General features: G+C 44.6%; 1 protein-coding gene across 1 annotated transcript; it reads left to right on the top strand.

The window, feature by feature from the left end:
* The first annotated feature begins 4,341 nt into the window (after positions 1-4,341).
* Positions 4,342-22,233, top strand: BAG3 (BAG cochaperone 3). Its single transcript, XM_040607053.1, has 4 exons — positions 4,342-4,583; positions 15,859-16,215; positions 18,311-18,691; positions 20,925-22,233. The coding sequence occupies exons 1-4, from the start codon at positions 4,398-4,400 to the stop codon at positions 21,693-21,695; spliced, it is 1,695 nt and encodes a 564-aa protein (XP_040462987.1). The 5' UTR covers positions 4,342-4,397; the 3' UTR covers positions 21,696-22,233.
* The last annotated feature ends 1,253 nt before the right edge of the window (positions 22,234-23,486 follow it).

Here is a 23,486-nt window from a genome sequence, read left to right as displayed (position 1 = left end):
GTACCATTCATAACATATTAGGAAAATGGCAGAAATTAGAGCTGCTTTCACTGAGCTCACAGCCAGATTTGCTCCCTGATTTAAGGCAAGTTGCATTCCAGATGGAAATAAAAAGGGGGGTGGGGGTAAGTTTTGTACTGGACTTATCTTCTGGAGTGATTTTTAGGTTAAAAAATCTGAAATTTGGAAATCTGAGTATGTTGTTTGTGAATACCTAGATTTAGTGTAGTTGCACTGTGATTGCAACAGGTACATTTAAAAAGCTTTGTTGCATTTAGACAGTACACTTAGTGCTCTATTTTCTCATCAATGTTTTGCATTTTCTATTTAAGTTCATAGGAACTACATTTATCTATGAAATAATTCTCATATTATTACTGTAGCTCCAATAAGCAGATGATATGACCAAGCTATATGAACCACACAATGTCTGTCCCAGTACAGCACTGTGAGATAAGACCATTTGTGGATGGCTGTCTACTACATCAGCAGTTACACTAAATTATACACCAAACAAACATTGAAAATCAAGTCAAAAGTGGTCTGTAGCCTCCATGGCAGATTTGTACAGGATTATCAATCATTTTGCATCTTTAATGTTCTGAAATATGGAGCTCGATTGTATCAGTGGCTTTTTTTTATACTGTTGATACAAGCAAATCCACAGTTCTGAACAACCGTGAAGCCAAACATCTTCACTTCTCTGGTTATAGTTAGCAGAGAACCCATAGGTGAAACCTTTTTGCTTTGAGCTGAAATGGTTCATATACCTGGAGCAGGATATTCAAAATGCAACCGGAGGAGTTCTGGGCTATTCAGTATTGATACTCTGGATTTGGATGAAACATCAGGCAATGGAAATCATGCTGGTGAAATTCATCACATTTCTTGAATCTGAAGATTGAGAAACTCTGTGTGCTTGCTGCATTTATTAACAGAGCTTTCATATGACTCAATCTTAACTGCATCCAGCAGAGAACTTGGACTGATGCCTGCTTAGAAATACAGCACTAGACATGTGCCATATGCATCACTTGCCCACAGGTTCATCAATAACAGCTTTCTAAAACACCCGATCCTGAACAAGCACTTCAACGTTCAGCAAGTCCTGAACAGCAGCACCTTTTCTGTTCGGGTGATCTGCTAAATTGCCACGGATTCTCAGGAGGTAGAAAGCCAATTCAGAGCTTACTGCAAGACGTTTCCTGACAGACCAGAGATTTCTGCTTGTTCATACAACGAGTAACAATCACATTGTTATAACAGTGCTGCTTCATACAACTTGAGCTAGAGCTGGAGTGCATCTACGAAGGAGCTCTCTTGCAGCAGGACAGTCCACACAAACATGCCTGACCATCTTAGACAGATCTGTAATGAGAGACCTCGTGTGAACTGTAGATGAAGGAGATCACCTATGCAGACATCTACTGATCCATCCGCAAAGGGAGGTCCGGCAGCACACAGTGACTCCCCAGGGCAGTCCATCCTCTGTCTAGCTAATACACTGTCCTGAGATTTCTGGAAAACAGCCATACCTACAACTCAAGTAACCACAGGCCATTGTGTAACTCAGAAGCTGAGGCTTTTCTCCACAGTTCTAAAGTTAAAATTGAGAAACAGTGCAACTGATAGCTTGAGGAAGGAATGTCTTTGCTTTGCTTTGGGGTCCTGGGTTATTCCTTGGAAATCCAGTTGTGCATACAAGCCTAATAGCTTTCTAGCTGGTTTACCTAGAATCAGCCCGTATTCAAGAGAAACAAACATGTGAAAACCCTGTAGATTTTACTAATCCTGGGTAACTGCAATTACACAGTTTCTAGTTGTATTAGAACACTCTGGAGCAAATGCCTAGGTTGGTATTCCTCAGTGTGCAAATCACTGTGCAGATAGCACCTGGAGAAATGAGGAGTACTGTGGTTGCACCTATATGAAGATGACAAAAAATAGCAAATACTTCGTGATTGTTTTTCCTTCTGAAATGGAATATATAGACCTTTAGCTTCCAGTCTCATCTGAGATTAGCCAGACACAACAGAGACCTACTTATCTTAATAACAAATTGTCCTGAACCCAAGATTTTTGCTTGGCAGTATTCCTTACATGAACATTTCCATAAATCATGCTGATCTGAAATATGGCTAATGACAGTATAAAAACTAGAAACCATATTGCCTCGGGGCTGCAGTTACGATCTGGCGACAGCACAATACAAAAGAACAAGAAGTGAACCCCTGTACCGCTATCCTGTATAAACTACCTAGCTGGGAGTCCTTTAACCTTCACGAGAAACCAAGCTAAAAGCCACCTGTCAAGAAAGACAATTTAATTAACAGAAAAAGTATGAGGTCTAGCCAGCTCAATTCAATCACTAAAATGCTTTTCCTTCTCAGCCCAGACTGCTCTCTCTCCAGCTGGATGTTTCTCCACCTATGGGTTTCTTTCCTGCAGCAGCTCAAGTGAATCCTGAACCACTAGCCCATGCTAATTTCTGTGAAATACAATCCCCTCCATTTCTTAGGAGGGTGTGCCCTCACAAAGATGTCTAATTTAAGCCTGTTAGATACCCCTTTGGATTTTCCTTTTTCACCTACTTGTTGACCTTACTCATTACCTCTGTGGAGTACATGGTTAGCTGCCAGCTGCAGCAAAACAAAGGAACCCCATTCTTCACGTCTCTGTTTATACTCTATCAGCTACAAACCCCATCTGTATCACTTCCTCAACTTACAAGAGCAATTTTCCTGCAAGACCTTTTAACATCTGTGTCCCCCCTGCCTGAATCAGCTGCTTTTGTTGATTTGGCAAAGACTCTGGCATATGCTACACAGAACATATGGTCTAAGCATGCCTTTCTGTTAGGAGACAGAGTGAAATTCCTCTGCAGATCTCTACAGATTGGAAGTGGAGTAATTCTCTGATATTACATCTTTTGAGGCAACTGCTGACATTCATGAGGCTGGGCAGAGAGGCCTTATGTCACTGAGAGAGCAGGAGAGGTAGCAGAGGTAGGACATGCATCCAGAGACAGGCACTGCAGCCCAGGGCTGCCTGTGAGATGCACGAGGTGTGTGCCTTGTTGCTGCAGGGAAAGTCAGTAATGGTGATGGTAATACAGGCATCTGAAAGGAGATGCTAGTTATGAGTCAAAGACACACAACAACCAGGCCAGGAATCCAGGTCGGTGATGGACCACAGTGTGGCTCCAAAGGTGAGGGATGTACAGGATGGAAGAGCTGCAGGACTGAAGGAGCAAGTTTGAGCAATTACCAGGGTTGTATGATAAGCAAAAGTCACTCTGACAAAAGATGAATAGTGATCAGTGTCAAGCAATATCGAAAGATCTTTCTTTGATCCTGCCCCAAGGAGGAAGAGATCCTGACTGCCCTCGGGGATGTGAACAGGCCGAGTAGGCTTTTCTGAAGTAAGAGATACTTGGGGAATGAGCAGCTATCTCCAAGGAACGTGTACCCTGAATTCCTTGAAGCAAATAGCTTTGTGTCTGCACTTGAGGGACGCTGCGCATTCAGTCTTCTAAAGTAACTACCAACAGGCATCTGTGGCTGTTCCTGTGACTGTCAGATGACTGACTGCAAGTGGTGTAGTGGTGAAGCACAGTTACCTCAAAGCAAACGTGCCGAGTGCGTGTCCCGCCGGTGCAGCACCCACGGGGAACGGGAGGCCTGTACAGCTCGCGGAGGGTTCCCTGCCCTCAGGTGTGCTCCCAAGGGAAACTGAGGGCCGGGGCACCCACCCGCAACGAGCTGAGAAAGTTCAGACCAGTCGGACCTGCAGCACAATGCCCGCCCGCGCCCTTGTTCGGGAAGAAACGTGATTTTGTTGTTATTTGTCAGCGATCACCTCGAATCGCCAGTGACAGGGCGAAGTGCCGCCGGGCGCGGCTCCGGGCTGACGGGGCGGCGGGACGCGGCGATCGCGCCGCGGGCACGGGCCGCCCCACACCGCGGCCGGGCCGGGGCTGCCGCAGCAGCTCGGGGCGGTGCAGCCAGTGCCTTGTACGCCTTCCCCAGCGCTGCCCCGGGAGCGGCCCCGCCGGGCTCCTCCACAGGGGACCGGGGAGGCGCGTCCCGCTGCTGCCCGGTGCCGCGGGGCCGGAGGGCGGCCCGGCCCGGCGAGACGCGTCCGGTAACCCGCGGGACGGCCGAGCCGTGCTGGAGACACCCAGAAGTTTCCACCCAGCCGGCCGGCTCGGTCCGCAGCCCGTCCTCCTCCTCGTACGCGGCCCTCCCCCGGCCCGCGGCCCTCCTCCGCCGCCGCCCCCCGCGCCGCCGTTTCCAGACACTTCCAGCCCCGCGCCTCCGCCCCCCCGCCCCGCGGCGGATAAAGCCGCCGGGCCGGCGCCCCCGCCCGGCACTGGGCACGGCACGGCACGGCCCGCCATGAGCGCCGCCGCGCACTCCCCACCGCCGCCGGCACAGCAGCAGCCGCAGATGGAGGGCAGCGCCGAGCCGCTGCCCCCGGGCTGGGAGATCAAGATCGACCCGCAGACGGGCTGGCCCTTCTTCGTGGATCACAACAGCCGCACCACCACCTGGAGCGACCCGCGGCTGCGGGCGGCGGCGCAGGTACGGCGGGGGGGGCCGGCGCTGCCCTTTGTCTCTGGCGCACTGCGGGCCCCTCGCCGGCGCGTCACGGCGCCCGGTACCGCGGCCCGGCCGCGTTTGCTTCGAAGTTGGTTAAGCCCATCCGGCCTGTGGGGAGGCTCTGCGTCTGATCGGTCTGGTTGTCAGCTGTGAGCAGCCCAAAGAATGAATACCCTTAAAAAAATACGAAGCCCAGCCTGGACTCTTACTTGTCAAGGTTTTTTTTCTTTTCTATTTTTATCTTTATTTTTCCTTTTTTTGGTAATATTTTTTTTTTTCTTTTTTTTGTTCTTTTCCTCTCCCGCTGTCTGGTCACAAACTCTCTCAGCAGCTGCCCGCTCTGGTTTTGCTCTCAAGCATGCTCGGAGAAAAGCCGTATCTTAGTCCAAATATGTCCATGGAGGGAGAGGCGGGAGGGGAGGGCGGCTGCGGCCCCGCCGGGCCCCGGGGCATGGCCCCTCGGGGCAGAGCCTCCCGCTCCGGGCTGCGCAGCCCTCGGACCCCCGCCGGTATTTCGCAGTGCAACGGCTGTGGGCAGAAAGTGCTGGAAACTGGAGCCGAAGTAGAAGTTGCCCGGTGGGAACAGGATTCTCGGCGGGGTTCCCGTGCCACTTGGCTGCGAGCGGGGCCCCCCCCGCCGGGGAGGGGGCTCCGCCACGTTACCCGGGCGCGGAGCGGGGCGGCCGGCGCCGGGAGAGGCGGGGGTGGCGGCGCGGAGCCGGGCGGCTGGCCGGGAGCCCGGGGCCGGCTGGGCCCGTGCCGCGCCGGGGGAGCCCCGGGCCGGGCGCCGCAGCCCCGGCTGTGAGCCGAGCCCCCAGCACACGGTGGCGGGGCCGCAGCGGCCCTGCGCCGTGCCCCTTGCCGCTATTGTGCTCCGGCCTCGCGTAGAAGGTGCGGGTCGAAGCGCTCGGCATAACTTATCATTTTAAGGACGGACTGCGTCTTAAAATAGCAGTTGCCCGGTTTGCGAGTGCGGGCTGTGAGCAGGCGCCTGTGCGAGGGCAGCCACGGGCTCTTCTGCCACAAACTAACCCCCACTGCAGCTTGCTCAGGGCTAGATCTATAAATAAAGGACATAATTCTAGTAATAATACAGAGAGGTCTTAGAAAAATGTAACGATAATACGAATATTGAGGCTGGCATATAAAAAGGGCTTTAACTCTGTTTCAGGGACACCATTTTCCTGCTGTGATGAGGCACCTGCTAACGCGGGCTGTTGTGGCAACAAAAATAATACCTAGTATGGGGGGTTTTATAGCCATAAAACATACTTGAGAAGAGTGCAGTGTTCACTCAGAGCTTCTGTTGTGGAAATACCGCTTGAAACTAACCTATTTAACTGAAAGGTCGTATTTAAGCTGCTTTTAATTATCTCAGCTACTCTGATGGATCAGTACTCTGCTTGAGTGGGTTCCATGGAAAAAAAAGCCCCAAATATTTTCACCCCTCTCTGATGTGAAATCTGTGGTAATGAAAAGTGCTTCCTCTTTTGCTGACTTGCATGGGTTATTACAGGTAGAGTTGCACCTGCTTGTGAATGGTTTATGTGGGATACACCTTTTTCCAAACAGGAAAATCTTATTCCTCACTATAAACAGAAATGTGTGTATGCTTTGGGATCATTCACTGAGAGAGACAGAAGTGCTTCCAGAGATGAATGTTGGAGAATTGTTGATTTTTTGGGTGTTCCTGGCAAACATTGTTGAAAGGAATAAAAGCTCCAGTTTATGGTGATAGAAGTTGTGTGTAACTGATCTCGTACAGCCATTCGTCAGAGCCTCGAGTTAAGAATATCTGCTGGAATTAATGGACAGCTTCTGAATTCACTTGCTTGTTAAGTACCAGTGTATTTCATAAGGACGTGGGTACTATTTAGCAAAAGAATCTTGGAATTGGGCTCAAGGAAATATTTCTCTTCCTAAATATTTCCTTAGCTAGGCAATGCCAAAGAAGACAGCTTACCCACTGATACTGCATTTCAAATCCAGCAGTGATTTTTGAAGGCATTACTTTTTTTAAAATGGAAACGGTTAGAAAGGACAAAATCACAGATGCAGGGAGGGACTAGGTATGAACAGCTTTCTGATTTTCCTTATTCTCAGTCTAGCTCAAATGAGAACTTGGGAGCTTTTGAAGTGAGCTGAGAATTGGAAAGGCTGACTGTGTGTAAGACTTCGTGTACCTTCATCACCTTCAAGGGTGATGATACAAAGCTCAGACTTGTACCGAGTTTACTGATGCCTCCTTGCTTTCTCTGAAATCAGGTGATTTTTTAATCACCTTTATGATAGTCTTTAAATAACCTTCACACTATGGCTGTCAGTATTCTCCCTGAATATTTGTTCCCTTTCTGAAGAGATCTTGGCAATGAAATGAGGTATTACACTGTAAGTGGGCAACGAATGGAGCCACAGGTCTAAAGCCAGCTGGGCTTTTCTGGCTAAGTAACGTAGCCGAGACAGTATTAATAATGAAGTTCTGTTTTTCCCAATTGGATGGTCTTGATCTTCCCATTACTCTAGGCTTCACATCAGTGTAACTACGCTGACTGCAGCAAACCATACCAGATACATAATCAGGTAAAATGAGAAATTGTTCTTCTAAAATTTTAACCCATGACAGAGCCATTTTAAGTCAACAGAACCAGACCTTGTTTTTGCATTTAAATATGTATTTTAGATGTGTTCATAGATTCAGGTGGCACTCTTGTTATTTTCTCGTTCAGTCTGGCCTTTTTTTTTTGCTCACTTAAAGGATGGGTGTCCCTCCTCTGCGTGTTTAGTTTTATGACTTGTATGAAATGACTGCAGTGTAAGGCTGGACTAGGGAGGCCTTCCAGAGAAAGAAAAGATCTCTTACCCTACTCCAGTGAGAAGTCATGACTTCGCAAATTACTGAAAAACATTTATTAACCAAACCTCTTGGTAGACTATAATTACTTTCTTTGAAGTGTGTAATTAGTTAATAAGACAGTCAAAGGAAAAGGTACAATCAATATCACTAAGTGTGTATATGCATACTTCTACTGAGCGTTTAGTAGCAGTGTCACTCTGCCTGTCTTTTTTGGTTGAATTACTGTTTTCCTGTGCTTACCTGTTGTTGGTGTTTTCTGTGTTAGCTTATGCCATCACAGCTCAGCATGCTTTCTGCAAGTTTGCCTTAGTGTTAAATGGTTGTTTTCGGTATTCCCCAAAGTGTTGGTAAAAATAATTACATTTAAAGGACAAAACAGAAAGAGGCTTGTATAAACATTTATTGATGCCCCTTCCATATGTTGTTTCCACATGCAGTAAACCCAACGGGAAATGCTGTAGCTAAAAATAGACCAAAGGAATTGACTGTGCTGAGCCTCACTGGACTAATATTACAGTGATCGATAGCTCACTAATGCTTTAGGTTTGAGATAAAAGCTGTAGCAGCCAGCCACAAAGTCTGGGAGCAGTCGGTGAAGTGATACATCTGTTGGTTGCAACAATGACTGCACAGGCCTGAAGGAAGCGAGGAGCAGCCATGGATGGCTTCGTTGGTATTTGGGGAGCAGCTACCTACACTGTTGGCATGTGGGGAACAACTAACTACACCTCAGTTTCTATCCTCACCCTTCATGACTCTTGTGTCTCTTTTCTCTCTGCTTCCCCGAATAAGTCTTAAGTCACTCGATTCCCATCTCTTTAGCAGTGAACTTATTTTTGAGCACTGACTTCTTGCGTTCAAGTTGACTGAAAAATTCTTGGTAGACTAAATTAGAAATTGCACTAAAAGTTCAATACAGCCTGTCTGAAAACTCTGCGCCTTCCATGGTGGTTCACACCAGCGAAGGGAATGTAAGACTAGGTAACAATTTAGGTGTCTCTTACCTGCAGTTCTTTTACATTACTTATGCTGATGTGTGTTCTGTCACAGTCAGGTTAATGAGTTAGTTGCAGGATTAAAAAGGCGTTATATATAAAAGGCATAATATGTATGAGTGGTAAAATTATCCGTAGGGAATTTTTGGAGGCTTGTGTACTGGCTTTGTCCAGATTCCTTGAAGCTGCTTTGTATAGTTATTTCAAGCCCCCTTTGATAGAACATGGTAAGCAGGGAGTTAATTTATGGAGATACCGATTAATCTGAAAACCAAGGGTGGATCAGATTGGAAATCAGAGAAAGGAACACAAGGAAATGGTGCTAGAAATAACGAGGGACTGTCTGGGCAAGAGGGAGAAGCAGGGAGGGTTTTGCATGTTTCTGTGTAACTCCTGACACAGTGTACCCCTTGCCTAAAGGAGGAAGGAAGAGTATTTGTGCCAGGGGGCAGCATTCTTACCTATGAATCATATTTTTATATTTTACAACATACACACAGGCAGGACTTCTGCTGTGTGGTTATGGAAAAATAGAATTGTTACCACTTGAATAATGATAAGGCAGGCAACAATCTTAACAGGCTTTGGGGTATACAGACAGTATCACTCTCTGGGCAACTCCACCTCTTTCTGTGGCAGCTATGCCCTCTCCTTGCCAAGTGAAACAGAAATATGAAATGGAATAAATGGCTTGTTCACATGAATTATATTACTTAATTATAGACAAAAAATGTATCTTCAGACATGTTGTAGAAGCTGTTGGTTTGATTCTTTTTCTTTTTTATTTTTCCTTCCTGGTTTTACAGACAGGAAAATGAGACGTGGAGTGGGGAAGCAACTTGTCTAACATTGCCCAGTAGGTCAGGTAGCATGAAAGTACTTTTTTTTTTTTTTTTGTTTAAATGGCTGATGGCAAAGCCTTGTAATGGATAAATAGGGTGCAGTGTAGCAGGTGTTTTTATAGTGCTAGAAAATGGTTGTTCAAGGAGGTCAGAAAACTTCTGTGTGCGAAATGAAATATGAATGAACATGTAGATCCTAACAATAACCTGTGCAATTCACAGCCAACTCTTCAATTGTTAGCTACTTACTCACCTTTTTTATGCTTTGGTGTTTTGCTAGTTCTTGAGGCTTGTACTTTGTTCCATGTTCCACATTTCTGGCTTGCAGCTAATAGAAGGAAAGCAACAGGTTGACCACCTGCTGCTTAGGTAAGCAGGCAGTGAACAGAAATAACTGAATAAAGTGTGTCATTCTCATCACCCTTGACAAGGATATTTCTGTTGGCGCTCTAGAGAGCTTTTCTTTAACCCCGTCCGTTAAAGCTGATAGGATGGGTAGTGATACCAGCTCTCTTAAGAGTGCTTACTCTTTGTAGCAGTCAGTGCTGCTTTCTCTGAATATGTTCAGTTTGGCCCATCGGATTGTTTTGGTGCATGGGCCAACTTCCACTCATGGGCATAAAGGGCAAGTTTTGTTCTGTCTGCACCAAGGCATTTTAGCCAAAGAAAGAATTGTCTTAGTGATCAAAAGAAGAACAGTTTTAGTTTCTGAAACAAGATTGGCCTGCAAGATAGCCAACGTTACTTGCTCCAGTAAGGCTTTCTGTTCTGGAAAGCTTAGGAATAGATTTCTCCTTAAATTTTTAATGGTGTTTATTTATTTCTAATGACATCATTGTGCTTCATCATTAGAGCATATGTTAATGTAATACGTGCATAACACAACATGATGATTACAAGAGAGAACAAAAGGCCTATTTGCCTATACATGTGTATGTTAGGAAATAGAGCTCAGCATTCAACAAGGAAAACATCAAAAGCAGCTTGGCATATAAATGGGTTACATGATGTGACCAACAGAGTTCTACTGAGACAGCTCATGCGACTGAGCTTATTCATGGTTCCTTCAGTCATTAGCTAATGATATCTTGCTTAAATGCCTATGTGCTCAGTATATATATTTAAGCACAAATTATGAGTAAAAGAGTGAGCATGTGAAAACCTTCAGTAGCTGAAGCACGACAGGAGGAAGTCAGGGGTCAGCGCTGAGAGCAAATCACTCTCCACCTTCCCACTTGTCTACTTCTCTGGGAAGTATTAATGAAATGTACTTTATGCTAATGTTGTACTATTAATATGCTTAAACAGAAAGCAGTGTTGAGAAACTTTTTAGGAGTACTTGGATATGCCGATTTCTGTCGGCAAAGCTAGTGTAGTAGTTTTGATTTATTTACTTAGTACAACAGAAAAGAAAGAAAAGGTCTGGCCAAAAGTAAAATACAAGTGGTTGTGAAATCTAGTTCTAATGGTTAAAGTTTTGCCTTTCCAAGACATAAAATGGTGGGGGTTTAATAACTGGAATTGGTACACCATTCTTGGATACAATTATTGGGTACTGCTGGCGCTTTTGGTTATTATGGCAGGGTCTGATAAAAAAATAATTTTAATATATGTGCAAAGAAAACTTACTTGTGGTATTTTGGTCACTGGTTTTAGTTACCGTTGTATTCTGTTGTGGAAGAACAGAATTGTATTACTCCCTTCTTGCTGAATATGTAGGATCTGGCTTAAAATCACAGGAGCTGTTCTCTCAAGTCACATTTTGTCAAATACTGGCGTTTTCCCAGTCATTTGAGCAACCAGAGTGCTTTCATTTGCATGATACTTTATAGCAGCAGCTTAGAAGTTCAGAATGTACTGAAGTCAGTAGACCTTCTGTTTGCATACAGAAAGAGATCGTTCATCTCTCGGGAATGTTAGTGAAATTTGTGTTCCTTTGCCGGATCATATTTACAAAACAAGCACAATTTAAATATTTGCATTGCTGTTTTGCAAGAGCTGCAAAGGTGCTACATGTGTGTATAATGCATAACGTGCTTTAGAGAACTTAATTCACTGTACTGCAAATAATATCAGTACAGGTCAAGAAACATGGCAGTATGATGGCAGCAAAACCAGCTTTTTAACTTTTTCTATAGACCACTTCAGTATAAGAGGAAGGAAAAATGTATTGTGCAAGGAGTCTCAGAAAGGAGATTGCAAGTTTGGTAGAACTGTTCAAGTAATCTAATTTCATTCCATTAGTACAGCCATCTGGATGACTCCAGTGGCAGTTTGCTAGCATCAGCAGTGACTGAATTTGCAGGTTTCTGCGCTTCAGTCTGGAATAGCACTTAAGCAGCCACCAGGACCCATTAGGAGTTATGCCATTATCTACTCCGGATAGATAGTACAGCTGTACCAGGAGTTCTTTTTTGTGGTTTTTCTCTTGCTGTCAGTGTTCTTCAGTCTAATGCCACACAGTGTCAGAACTGACTTAAAATCTGAGCAAGTTTGAGGATTTTAGCGTCACTCCTGACCATGCCCTTCCCATGGGAAGCCAAGAGTAGGATGTGGGGGTATGAAGTGTTTTTTCCAATTGCACAACTTGTGCTGGCTGCACCTTTATTTATCATGGTGATGGCCTCACAACAGAAACGCATGTCCTCGTCCTGAGAGGTGGGAGCGCTGTCATTCCTGCTGAGCAGATCTCCCAGCACAGCTTGGCTCTCCCGCCTGCAGCTTGTCCAAAACACAGCGATGCTCTTCTCTCGTTTGACTGGCCATGGTGACTCCTTGACACTTGCTGGGCACCTCCTGAAATGGTGGATGGGGTCTGAGCTGCTGGCTGATTCAGGCCTACATGCAGTGTAGGCCAGGACTGTTGTTAACATTTCTGAGCTGCTAGAGGGAGACGTCTGCATTTTTGTGCTCTGTCCTTTTTGGGGATTCTGTCTCTTAAATGTAAAACAAACGTGTGATCCCAGCCAGGATTCCGGCGGTGCTGGTGGTCAACCCTGCTGCTTATGGGGAAAATTCATTGATACTCTGAGAATAATACAGTTTTCCTCAACTTCATTGTCAAGAACTTTTTGTTTCCTTGGATTGAGGGCAGGAGAAATTTACTTCAGCTTTTTAAATGCAGTAATATGAGGTGGTTTTCTGGTATTTGTGCTTAAACTAGGAAGGATGGTGGACTAAGGCTTGTCACTTGTTTATTGGTCATATCTCTCTGTGTAGATTTGTGTTAAATGTGAGCTCTGGGCTTTTTCAGATAACATGTTTGTTAATATAATGAGCAAGGACTATTTGATGGGAGGCAAATGAAAACAAAACACAGCCATTTTTGGTCTCCTGGCTACCTCTCCTGTGGGATGGGAATTAAAGTATTCAGAAGGAACCCATGAATCTCTGCTCTGTAGTGTTAAGACTAGAGTATTCCAGAGCTCAATTCCATTCCTCCTCCTTGGCTGCAGTGTCCCCAGGCACACCTGAGCTTCTGAAGTCTTCCAGAACCTGTTTGTCCAGGCTGGAAATGCAGGTTTCCATGCACCAAGCAGAACTGAAAAGCTTGACTATGGGGGAGTATTGGGATCCACATGCACTCACTGTTCTGCTGGATTCTCACTAAAAATGAACTTAAACCACTTGCAGCCACCTTCCTGAACCCAAGGCCTCTTTAGTCTTCAGTCGTGGTGCTGTGGTGTCATTCCTCAGTGCAGGGCGTTTCAAAGTACACGGGATTGTGCGTGTTCATGGACATACCAAATGGTGGGAAGAAAGGGAACAGGAAAGAAGGAATGTTGAGGATGTGGTGATTAGAACAGTTGCTTGTGCGAGCCAGTTTTTTAGAGTTACATACCAGTTCAGTGTCGAAGAGAACAGTGTGGGTCAGAAAGAGCAGTTGTGATGAGAGCACCTTTCCTAACTGTGAAGCAGAGGGATCTGAGCTACTGATGGGGGGGGGAGGGATGCTGCACTTGTTCCTTTGCTGAGAACTGCTGTAGTGTGACTGTGCTGTTAAGAGACACACACAAAAATTGGTCTGTGGTTAGCAGACCTGACTTCAGGGGAAAAAATGCCTGGATCAGAGGACCAGTTCAAAATACTGACTTCCCCAGGAGCAGCACAGCTTGTATGAAGCTGTAAGAATAAATGACAGGTTATGAGAGTATAGTTTATGCTGTGGCTCTTACAGGGGCCGGCGTTTCTATTAAAGCATTAAACTTGCCAGAAGTTTAACCTTGGATATAAACTGAACGGTTTGAAAAAGCAGTCCAACCTGATTTTTCTTTGGTTTTGGGCTGGCTCTTTTGTATTTCTTACCAGGGCTTAAGTTGCAGAGGCAGATTTCTCAGATTGCAAAGATAAAAAAAAAAGGGTTCAAAACAAGGGCAGCCTGAAGGGTCTGAAAATTAAGCCGAGGGAGGGGAAGGCCCATGGTCAGACTCCCAGGAGGGTGTTAAGAGGGGAGGGCGGGCAGGAAGGCAGTGGGACACTGTCCCTGTTGAAGCCTTGGCAAGCATTTGTCATTGTGGCTTACTCCAGAAGATGGAAGGTCTTATCCCCAAATGGAGCAGTTCAGAACATTAGACCCCTAAAATGCCAAGAGAAGAGCTAGGGCAGATCTGTCACCCACCCAGGTGGACCGGAGCAAGCATGGCAGAGAGCCTTCTCATGTCAGGGCATCTATAGGTGCTGCTGCCCCGACCCTTTCTGCAGGGAGTCTGGCAAGGCTGGAAGTGAGTGAATCTCCTTTTTATAGCCGGGGGAGCCGTGGCTGTAGGTGGGGTGGCTGGCAGCCTGTGTCCTGAGAAAACTCTCTTGTTTCACCCGCCTGCTCCCTCCGTCAGGGAGACTGTGCGGAGCAGCTGGGGCACGCTGGGCGCAGAATGCCGGAGTCAGCACCGGGCAAGCAGCAAGGTGCTTCTTCCGACTGTCGAACCATCGGTTTCCCTCCCAGCTCGGCAGCCTGCTCGGCTCCACGCGCCGGCAAACATTTGGCTCTGGCTCTGCCTCACATTGTTGCTAGCTGAGCGCACCTCAAATTTATTTTCCGGCAAATGCAGTTTGCTGGCGTAACGTTGCATCCCTCTGGATCCTGGGAGAGATGGCTGCCGGGAGTGCTGTGGGCTCGGGGCCATGCTGGTGAACTGGGAAATGCTTGTTGGTGCCTGGGGTCCTGAAGCCCCCTGACAGCCTGTGTGGAGCAGAGGAATGCGGTTTCCTGGTGGGGTGAATTGAAAATGACTCATCGGTCAGCAGTGGATCCAGTGCAGACCTTGGCATGAGATCATCCTTTTTCTGCAACTGGAAAAGCCAATTCAAGATTACTTCTCTGTGCGAACTTTCTAGGCCTGGCTCTCCTTTGTGCCTTCTCCAGAATTTTTCCGTTGTTTGTGGAGGGTTTTTTTAATGAGTAAAAGGAAATGCAACATCAGGGCTCTGACTTTGAACTTGGTCCTTTGAGTACTTGCTACCTTTATTTTAATAGCTTGCCTACATAATCGCCTTTATTCTCTGTAGTTTCACTGTTTACAGGAATTCTCAGAAATTACTTTTTAAGGGGATACTGTCATACAGGAAGAACACTCAAAATCGGGTTGGTAAAATATTCTTAATAAAGAAGTATGTTAATGTGTACAGAAGCAACATAAAATATTTTTGCCGCTTAAACACCTCTTTAAAAATAGGGTTTCCAACACTTGCACCATATGTCCCCTTATTAAATTCTCCTCTTACTGAATAATGACATTACCCTCTGAATGACAGAGGTGCTTGTTATATGATCTGACTTAGAGATACATCTGGAACTTGGCCCTCGTGGGGCCTCAAAATAGAATGACCGATGCAGGAAGAACTTACTAGAGGACTTGTGAGGGCTCTTGGTACAAACCACTTCCACCCTTGCCAGAGCTTTGACATTGTCTGGTAACATACTCAGGCAACACAGGATTTCAGCTTGCTTTTCAGTGGTTTTCCTCTTCATTACGCTATCCTGTCGTCTTTTCCCTCAGTATTTGCTGAACTGGATCCTCACCTTGCTGAAAGTGAATATATTCTTCAGTATGCAGCATCATACTGCTCAGATAGCCAGTGGGAAGAGTAATACCAACATACATTGTGCTTCTGGTGGGATTAGGCTTCCTTGGAAGTACCTTTTCAGATGTTACCTGTAGCATGGGTGAGTTCTGAGAGGTACTAAGGAAATGCCTCTGGTCCCACACAAACTTTGTTGAATTGGAAGAGCTCCATCTGAAGGGGTGGGCTGTTGGCTAGATGCAAGTAATGCACACTAAGTAAGAGATCCTGCTGTAATTAGGCAGGTGTTTTAAAGCCAAAGCTGGTAGTTATGAGAAGTGAGGGTAAAAGCCTCATACGTAAGCAGATTTATTTTTTTTTTTAGCTTCGGCTCTTCTCTTGCCTGCAGATCTGGGGTGTTAGCACCTGCTGTTAGCTGCCCTGCACGGACCTGAGAGAGTCAGAGCTTCTTATATGCAGCTGATATTGGGACAGACCTTTAGGGTAGTTCTTTCTTGCCAGATGTATTGAGCTACCAAGTGCTATGTGATGTTTTTAACTTCTAGGAAGGCCAGTCATCAGCAAATGGTCCATCTCGTGATAGCCCCAAGCAGCTGCCAGCAAGAGAAGGAAACATGGGATACCCCAAGCTCCGGGCTGGCTATATCCCTATTCCTGTCATCCATGAGGGCATCGATGGCAGACAGCAGCACCCGTGCTTTTCTGCTCCACAGCCTGGTGTGCAGCGATACAAGACAGAAGCTGTGCCTACTACGGTGCAGGCACAGCCACCTCTAAGGGGGGCCTATGCCGGCCCAGAGTCCCCTCCGAGGGGACCGCCGGAGGCTTCTCAGACAGATAAACAATGTGGACAGACAACAGCAGCTGCAACAGCCCAAGCGCCGGCCGCACACGGACCCGAGGTAACTTGTCAGTGTTGCTGGGGTGTGTTTGCGTTGGTCCTTGCAGCATTTATGGCCTGAATGTCACGCGGGTAGTTTATCCTTCAGAAGGCCAAACTTGCCACAGGATTGCATTTTCCCAATACTTCCAGAGTATTAAAATGCAAAAGTGCACAGTCATGGCAGCATAAATATGTAAGGTTTTTCTAGCATAGCTTGCTTTCATTCTAGAATGGTTCTGCAGAAATCAATGCGTGTAAATGGCTTCTGCAGAAAGGGAGCCTCAGAGCTGCCCAGGGCCTGCAGCAGGGGAGGATTGTTTATACTGGTTCCCCCACAAGCGGAGGATATAAAGTCTTCTCTGTTCTGCACCATGAGTCACACTGAAGTGATCAAAGCAGGAGAGACAAAACTGAAGTGGCCAGTTGGCTAACAACCCAAACCATTTCACAAGTCCTATTGCTGTGATCTTTACTTTCCAATTTAATATTTCAGGTGTATTCAGTGTATAGATTTTACATCCATATGGCTGTAAAAGTTAATTGTGAAGTATTTTTGTCCTTCAGTGGCATGTTAGAATATTTTTTTTTAAGAGTTCACAGTTTGAAAAAAGTCACCCTGCTTGCTTTTTGTTTCAGAAGGCAGGATTTTGGTTTGCCTGTTCTCTCTAGACATTTTACAGAATTGGTGTTCTTGTAATATATGGAAATACCATCCTCATTTTTATTCAAAGTAAGATGAGCAGGAAATTCAGCCTTCACCAGGTCTGTAATTCAGTGGTGGTGGCTTTTTCTGAACCCTGTCTGGAGTCTGAGGAACATAATTAAAATTCTGTTAGCAGGTTTCTTCAGTTGTCTTGATTAACGATGCAGTACCATGCAGTACCAGGACAAGAGGCTCAGCTTTTCCTTCTCCCAACACTGCACAGCTTTGCCTTGTATGTAGAGTGGCTTCAGGAACATGTCTTCTGTGCCTCTTACTGAAGTCCTCTGAGATAACTACTGAGGACCTCAGAACTTGCTGTTACAAGCTTTAGGCAGCACAGTGTAGGTATCGACTGACCAGAGCCTGTGATTGTACCTTCAGACCCCATGTCAACAAGGCTACCAGCAGTGGTAAGGATGGGTACCATAATGCAAACCAGCATTTTCACAGGCAGCTGGGCAGTTCACCAGCACTGAAAGAAGGGTCATGTTCCCCTTCTGCCTTGCCATGCCCTTTTCTTGTCTTCTGGCTGTGTGGTCCTGTTCTCTCCTCTGCCAGCTCCAGGCTTTCACTGAGCTGTGTAACAAACCCATCAGGAAATAATTTTTTTTCCTCTTAGTGAGTGAAACTGGTCAGAGAATAGCCTGGCAGCTGCTGGCATTGGTGCAGAGTAGGTGAGGTGATGGATTGGCATAGCAGGCGGTGGGAGGGAGCTGTGAGCCAACAAACTGCCTTTCCCCAAACTGCAGACCCACAAATTGGAACAGGCTGGGAACTGGATTCTGCAGTGAGCCCAGTGCTTACTTCTGCTAACAGCAGGTTGAAGCTAGTGTGGCTTTTGCTGCTGGTGCCAAGGGGCTAAGGTGTTGGGAGGGCCTGGGGGGGGGGAAAGGGAGCATTAGCCATATGTGCATTGCCATAGCCTGCTACTCAATTACATGCTTAAAAAAACAAACCAACCCAAAACCAAACAAACAAAAAACCCCAAACAAACAAAATCTGTTAGTGTGACTGGGATCAGAAGTCTAAATGTTGTATGCCTCTGTTATGGGGTTGGTTTTTTGTCTCCAGCATGTAATTTGTTTGCTTAACTTCAGTTTACCTCAAATTTAACAGGCTTAGACAGGAACAGCCATGCAAAAGTAGCAAACATTCTGACTGAGCATCCACTCCCTGCTCATTTGAGGGCTGGGAATGCTGTAGCTCAGGTTTCTACTTGTTATAATGATGCTCTCAACTTCTGTGGTTTTATCTAGTGAGGCCCTTGGCCAAAAAACCAAGGAAGTGGATCCCTTGTGTGCTGGAAACATGAGTTCAGTTTCTGTGACCATCTCCTTTTCTCTTTGGAAACTAAAAGTACTGTGAGAACAAAATGGTTAAAATACAATAATGGATTTTGTTTTTGTGGCAGCCTCAATCTCCTGGAGCTTCCGATTCTTCAACCGCTTCCCCTCAGTCCTCTGGCAGACCCAATGCAGGAAGCCATCAGCTTCCTCGTGGTTATATTCCAATTCCTGTGATCCACGAAAATATTCAACGGCAACCAACACAAGTCTACCATCAGGCACAGAAGACCCACTACCCTGCCCAGCAGAGTGAATACCAAGCCCACCAACCAGTGTTTCATAGAATTCAACCAGATGAGAGGGAGCCCAAGACGGCACGAGCGCAGTCTCCGTTCAGAGTGTCTCAGAGAGGCTCGTCGAGCCGTGAAAGCTCACCAGCCAGAGTTACCACCCAGATACAGCCCCCAGCTCCCATCCGAGTGCAGACAGTTGTAGACAGACCCCAGGTATGTAGAATGGGGAAGGGAATTACCTGCCAGGTATTTTGTTCAGTGTGGCTGGAGCTGAAAAATTAACTTGTACTCACAGGTATGTGAAAGCACATAAAGCAGACTCTATTTCTGGCTTTAAAACAAACCGGGAGATACTGAGATAATGTTATAAGCAAATTGCCTTTCCACCTATCGGGAGTGTGGAGTCTTTAGATTACTGAAATATGATTTAACACACAATTTGATTTTCCTCTCGTCAGAGTATAATTTGGTGTAATTACACTGAGGTCACTGATGTTGCATTATGTTTGTGAGAAGAAAATCAGGTCTCTGGGATTTATGACATCTGTGTAAATATACTTCATTGATGTCTCAGAACCATTTAGGATAGCATCAGATGAACAAAGTAATTTTAGTCATGAAGAAAGAGGATCACCAAAATCTAGTCTGAGCTTTTTATTCTTCCTACATGAAGCATGCTCTTGCTCATAGGACATGTTGCTCATTAGACATTTTTTCCATGTTAAAATTCTTACTAAAACTACAGCTAAGGACTACTGGGAATTTGACAACCGAGTGTACGAAAACAAGACTTGATTTCCTCTCTGGAGAGATTTCACATTAAAAATGTGAACGAACAAAAAAAAAGGAGAAGTATTAGGTTGATACTTTTGAAAACCCAGGTGCTAGGACAAAATGCTGAAGACTTCAGATTTAATGGCACGTTCTGCGTTATGTTGTCTCACAAAGGGAGTTCTTTAGTCAGTGTGCAAAGAGTCAAGATACCATTTATTGCATGTCTGCGCAGAGATGGGAGCTAGCTGCTAAATGCACAAAGCTAGCATTCCTCTTCACACATTGTAAAACATTTTATACACTTTGAACAAGGGTTTACAATTACATTTAGTAATTAATAATTTAATTCTTATTGGTTCTTACAAGCCTCATTTCTGTTTAAAGGTACAGCATTATTTTCTTTCACCTTGCATGTTCTGTGGGGAGGGGGCTTTGTTAGTAGGGGGCTTTCTTTGCTGGAGGGTGGATGTTTTAGTATGCTAATTAGAGTGGTTCATGCCTAGTTCAAGTAATTCTTGTTTGGTCTCATTAACCATTTCATTCTCTTGGAGCTTACCTTGTTATGCCCCAACTTGAGGTATTTGTGGTGTCTATTCCTTCTCCCAAGGCTAGGTTATATTAACTATTTGTAACATCCTCATTTTTACAACTTCTTTCTTGTTTTTCATTATAAATAGTTACGTACTTTTGTCTAAATTTCAAGTTTGATCTAATATTGAGCCAGCTGATTACAGTTACAATGCTAACTTATTTTTACAGGTGTGAATTGAGTTCCCTAATCAAATTTTGTGCTTAAAAGCAGTAACAGCTTGTCAGTGTAGGCCGTTTACTTACCTACACATTTACATTTAAACCAAGTAATTTTGCTTCAGCCATGTTAATCCGTGAGAGCTGGATGTAGTACCTTCCCAAAATCACGGTATATATGCACAAGTAAGTGGAGGGGGTGGCAGGGGAAGGAGAATACAGGTCTCGCTAATTCTAGTTTTCTGCTAAGATTTCAAATACAATCTCAATTTCAAGAAACTTCAGATTTGATAACAGTTAGATTTGTAGTAACCCTAGGGATTGTCTCTAATCACTACAGTGTAATAAGATTGACATAGTAACCTCTTCATGTAAGTACTGTAAAGATAGAACCAGTAGAAGTAAAAACAAGCAGTAAGAAAAGGAATGTCCTGAAAATGGGAACAGGATGAGAATAGCCCAAAATGTGATTAAAACTCAAAAGTAGTTAGTTTTCCGACAGCTCTCAGTTAGTGGTGCGCTGGGGATGAAATCTCGACTGTGCTGCAGTCAGCTGCAACAAATCTTACTGGCTTAAGTCAGGTGAGGGCTTTGCTCTTAAGGTGATAATCTTATAAAACTGCTCCTAGGGCTGATTTTAGTGAGCATGGGCAGGATTTGGTGGGTTGAAATTTAATGTCTTAAGAGTTCATTGGTGCATGTAATCAGCAATGGCTTGGAAACAATAACTGAACTCTTCAGCACAGTGCTGTTTTATTTTAAAACAGTAAAATTCAGCAATGCACAGGAAAAGTTAATCATCTGGTGCGTGCAAAAATTGCACTTCTAGAAGTACAGAAAATTGGATGTTAGATTTCTTGTTCTTTAGAAGGAAATAAGGAGTGCTGTTCACTGTGTCTCAACACAAACTTGCCTTGCTCACCAGGTTTCTCAGCAACAAGCCCCACCTCAAGAACCACTGAAACCATCCCCACCACCTGAAATCAAACCCGAAAACAAGGCAGTCCCACCCGAAAGTGAGGCACCATCATCTTACATCCCAATTCAAGTCACCCACCAAGAACCAGATTCTAAACTACCACCCCAGAAGCCTCCAGCCACGGCAGAGAAAGTTGACAAAAAAGTTCCCTGCCCAGCTAAGATTGTTCCCCCCCGGGAAAGGCCACCTCCTGAAGAAGCAGCAACACCGAAGACGATGGAAACAGGAGAACCTGAAAAGCATCCTGGTGTTTTGAAAGTGGAGGCAATTCTGGAGAAAGTACAAATGCTTGAGCAGGCAGTCGACTCCTTTGAAGGCAAGAAAACTGACAAAAAATACTTGATGATTGAAGAGTACTTGACCAAAGAGTTGCTAGCCCTAGACTCGGTGGACCCCGAGGGTCGTGCGGATGTGCGCCAGGCCAGGAGAGATGGTGTAAGGAAGGTCCAGAACATTTTGGAAAGACTTGAACAGAAAGCAGAAGATGTCCCAGAACCTGTTCAAGTTGATGGACTTCAGCCAAACTTGCCAGAGCCTAAACCACCACAGGAAATCATGGAGATTGAGCCTGTGGTAGTCAAGAGCAAGGGAGATGCCAGTAACAAAGATGCCAAAGAGGAACCCAAAGTGGAAAGACATCAGCCTGAAACTAAGGAGGAAGTGTTTACCAATCTCACCACTACAACAAACACATCTAATAATCCAACTGAACCATAGCCACGTGCTGAAATTAAAATCTCTCAGACTTTATAACTTGAAGTGTGTTTAAGTGAATTTTAAGTTGCATGCATTTCCAGAGCTCTTTTCAACTGGTTTTTAATCAACATAGCAGCTTGGGACACAGTAAACACTCTGTTGGGGGAAGGAGGGAGTTAAAAGTAATGCATTTATCCTTTATTCTTACACTATGTAAAAGACATGTTTCAAAAATAAACCCTGTACATTAATCACTTGTAGATCAGCTGAGTGGAGGAAAAAAGCCAGCTACTTCAGGGTTAATATTGATGCGTGTTGTTTAGGGTGTATTCTTTTGCAGGTGATTTTTGTAAAATCAGTGGCCTGCATAGTCAGAATACCAGTCCTTCTTTTAAGTATAGCCACTCTTAACAGTAATGTTTTTATTTTTAATGTTCACAGTTGGGCACTTTAAGTAATGATGGATAGAAAGTGTGTAAGAAACTGTAGGGATATTTATATGTGTGCAGGACTTCAATGCTATATTTTAAGAGGGAAATAAAATAATATAGAAGCCTAATTTAGTCCTGTGATTTTATAAGCTGGAAATGTAAGGGCAGTATATGGTTTCAAACACACTCTTCTAAACACAGATATTTTTTTTTTTCTTTTAGCACATCATTGTAGTTTGTCTGATAGCTGCTTTCTCATCAGGACCAAAATGTGCCTTTCTTCTTTCACTTGCTTCCTTTTAATGTTGTTTCTGTATCACATACATGAATTGAGGAAAGAATTTGGCTTAGTATTTCCTTTTACTTCTCCCCCTGGCCTTGGGAGTTTCACCATTTGAGGTACCACTCAAAACCATTTAACGGAAGTGTTTATAACATTAAGAAATCTGTATCTACTGCTGTTGTCTTACAGAAATTTACTTTCCAGCATCTGAACTTGTTCTGCAAAGTCAGTAGTCTTTTTATTAACAACTACTTTGGAATTTCCAGCCAAACACACTCTGTATTCATAGAACAAATATAATTAAGAGGTAGTCTTTTCATTTTGTGAACTATTAAAGCAATACTTCATGGTTGCTCTAAGTGATTGGCAACTTAGGCTTAAGCAAGGGACATAAAACATACTTCAGCTACATCCTTGTAAAATGGAAGCAGCAGTGTCAGACCAGTGCAGAATGAGTGCAAAGGATGAAGGGGTCATGAACAAACTCCAAAAGTTACCTTTGACTTGCATTTGTAAAATGAACAAATTTTTTTTTTTTTTACCTGATAGCATATGAGGAAACTTCAGTATAGCTGTTTGAAGGCAACTGATTACTTACTGAATTATACTCTGAATCATGAGATTAGATTGGTAATTAGGTTTAAACCCATCTAGAAACCTTGTTTTAAGAGGCAAGTTGAGAGCCGTCGTCTAGAACTGTCACTTGTTACATTAAAATAACAATATAGCATGTGACTTGTAATGCAACAAGTGTTGTGAAGTAACAGTTGGGCTGTGATCTGTCTGTTTAGTTGTAAGTAGAAGGTTGATGCTTCTTTTAGTTTCATTTTGATAGTCAACAATGCCATGTAAGAATACACAATGTCTTGTAACTGTTTGGCTACTCTAGCTCTTGGAGCAGCATGGTAGGCATTCTAGCAGAAGAGGTGTGAAAGTTCATCTGCCTGCATAATTCTTGTATGAACTCACTTCAGTGACACATTCTCCTGCAGGGTTAAATTTCAGTTGAGGACATGCATCTCTGACATCATGTAACAAAAATATTTAAATCAAGGAAAATCAGCCATGAGTTCTTGCAGTTAAGCTATAAACAAGGTC

This window comes from Falco naumanni, chromosome 9 (assembly GCF_017639655.2).
Source record: "Falco naumanni isolate bFalNau1 chromosome 9, bFalNau1.pat, whole genome shotgun sequence".
In the NCBI taxonomy this organism is placed as follows: Eukaryota; Metazoa; Chordata; class Aves; order Falconiformes; family Falconidae; genus Falco; species Falco naumanni.
Note: the sequence above shows the minus strand (reverse complement) of the source record. Positions and strands in the feature narration are given on the sequence as shown.

Bases quoted from the DNA above. Each gene is read 5' to 3' on its own strand.
- BAG3 (XM_040607053.1), top strand. From the start codon at position 4,398: ATGAGCGCCGCCGCGCACTCCCCACCGCCGCCGGCACAGCAGCAGCCG. The intron at 4,584-15,858 runs GTACGGCGGGGG...TTTAACTTCTAG, and splicing joins GGCTGCGGGCGGCGGCGCAG to GAAGGCCAGTCATCAGCAAA. The intron at 16,216-18,310 runs GTAACTTGTCAG...TTTTTGTGGCAG, and splicing joins CGGCCGCACACGGACCCGAG to CCTCAATCTCCTGGAGCTTC.